At 40.6% G+C, this 1,520-nt stretch overlaps 1 protein-coding gene across 1 annotated transcript; it reads right to left on the bottom strand.

The window, feature by feature from the left end:
• Positions 1–284: 284 nt before the first annotated feature.
• LOC120587126 (olfactory receptor 4F3/4F16/4F29-like) lies at positions 285–1,223 on the bottom strand. The gene has a single exon (XM_039843806.1). It carries the CDS (start codon positions 1,221–1,223, stop codon positions 285–287), a length of 939 nt encoding a protein of 312 aa, XP_039699740.1.
• Between the last annotated feature and the right edge of the window lie 297 nt (positions 1,224–1,520).

Genomic DNA, 1,520 nt, shown 5'->3' with positions numbered 1-1,520 from the left:
ATGTTCTATGACCTTAAAGGGGACTACTGTCTATATGGTTGTAAAAATTATTATATATAAATATTATTCCTTAGGAGTTTAGACTGGAAATTACAATCTTTGCTTAACAAATACTTTATATGTAACTCTCTCTTTCTAAAAGTAAATGTCCCTCCCTCTTGAGTGAAAGACAAATTGGACTCAATATCAGTGTGTATAATCAAATCAAAGTAGAACAAACAAAAGCTTTCCTCAGAGTTTAACCATCAGTAATCAACGAGGGCTCTTCCCAATACAGACATCACTCAAGAGATCTTCCTGTAATGCAGTAGCTGTCTGCATACTCTCCTCATTGCCACCTTCATTTCTTTGTTTCTGAATGTGTAAATGATAGGATTTAGGAAAGGAGTGAGAACTGCATCAAAGAAGGCCAGAAACTTATCCAAGTGTGTGGAGGGAGATGGCCACATATAGAAAAATATAAAAGGACCAAAGAACAGGACGACCACGGTGATGTGGGCTGACAGTGTGGACAGAGCTTTGGATGAACCCGTTGAAGAGTGTTTCTGAACAGTGAGAATGATGATAATATAGGAAACGATCAGTATGAAGAAGACGCCAATAGACATGAATCCACTGTTCACTATTACCATGAACTCTAGTCGGTAGGTGTCTGTGCAGGCAAGTTTGATGAAGCCAGGAAGGTCACAGTAAAAGCTATCTAACACATTAGGACCACAGAAGGGCAAGTTTACCACAAAAGCCAATTGAACTGTGGAGTGAATGAGGCCAGTCATCCAGGCAGCCACTAAAAAGAAGATGCACATCCTTGGGCTCATGATGGTCAGGTAGTGAAGAGGCTTACATATGGCAACGTATCTGTCAAAGGCCATGGCTATGAGTAGCACCATCTCCACACCACCAATGACATGGGTGAAGAAGATTTGAGTGATGCAGCCACTAAAGGAGATGACTTTATGCTTTCTCAAAAGGTCATAAATCATCTTGGGAGACATGGCAGAAGAAATTCCCAGGTCAGTGATGGAAAGATTAGCCAACAGAAAGTACATGGGGGAGTGTAAGTGAGGGTCAGAAGTCACAGTGAGCATAATGAGGGAGTTTCCCATCATGCTTGCCACATAAAGTGTGGAGGAGAACACAAAGAGGAGGAGTTGGATCTCCCAAGTATCGGTGAGTCCCAGAAACACAAACTGTGACACTGCGGAGTGATTTGCTCCATCCATTGGCTTGGTCAACATTGCTACCTGAAAATGTAAATTATGATAGTTAGGTAATAAATTAGAGAGATATCAAAGTTTTGAAATCTTTTCTTTAATTTAGCAATAAAACTGACCTGATTCGCTGAGGTCCTCTGAAATGTGATCACAAAAAAATTGGCAGCTTTCATATGGAGTTGTTCTCTACCACAACGTTGTCTCTTTATTTAATACCTTCTGTTTCTCCCGGAGCTGATCCCATGATAGTACTCGTGAGATACAAGATGGTCAACATGAGTAACAGGAATTCAACCTCCAATCTTT

Source organism: Pteropus medius, unplaced genomic scaffold (genome assembly GCF_902729225.1).
Source record: "Pteropus medius unplaced genomic scaffold, Ma_sr-lr_union100, whole genome shotgun sequence".
NCBI classification, from domain to species: Eukaryota; Metazoa; Chordata; class Mammalia; order Chiroptera; family Pteropodidae; genus Pteropus; species Pteropus medius.
Note: the sequence above shows the minus strand (reverse complement) of the source record. Positions and strands in the feature narration are given on the sequence as shown.

Bases quoted from the DNA above. Each gene is read 5' to 3' on its own strand.
- LOC120587126 (XM_039843806.1), bottom strand. From the start codon at position 1,223: ATGGATGGAGCAAATCACTCCGCAGTGTCACAGTTTGTGTTTCTGGGA.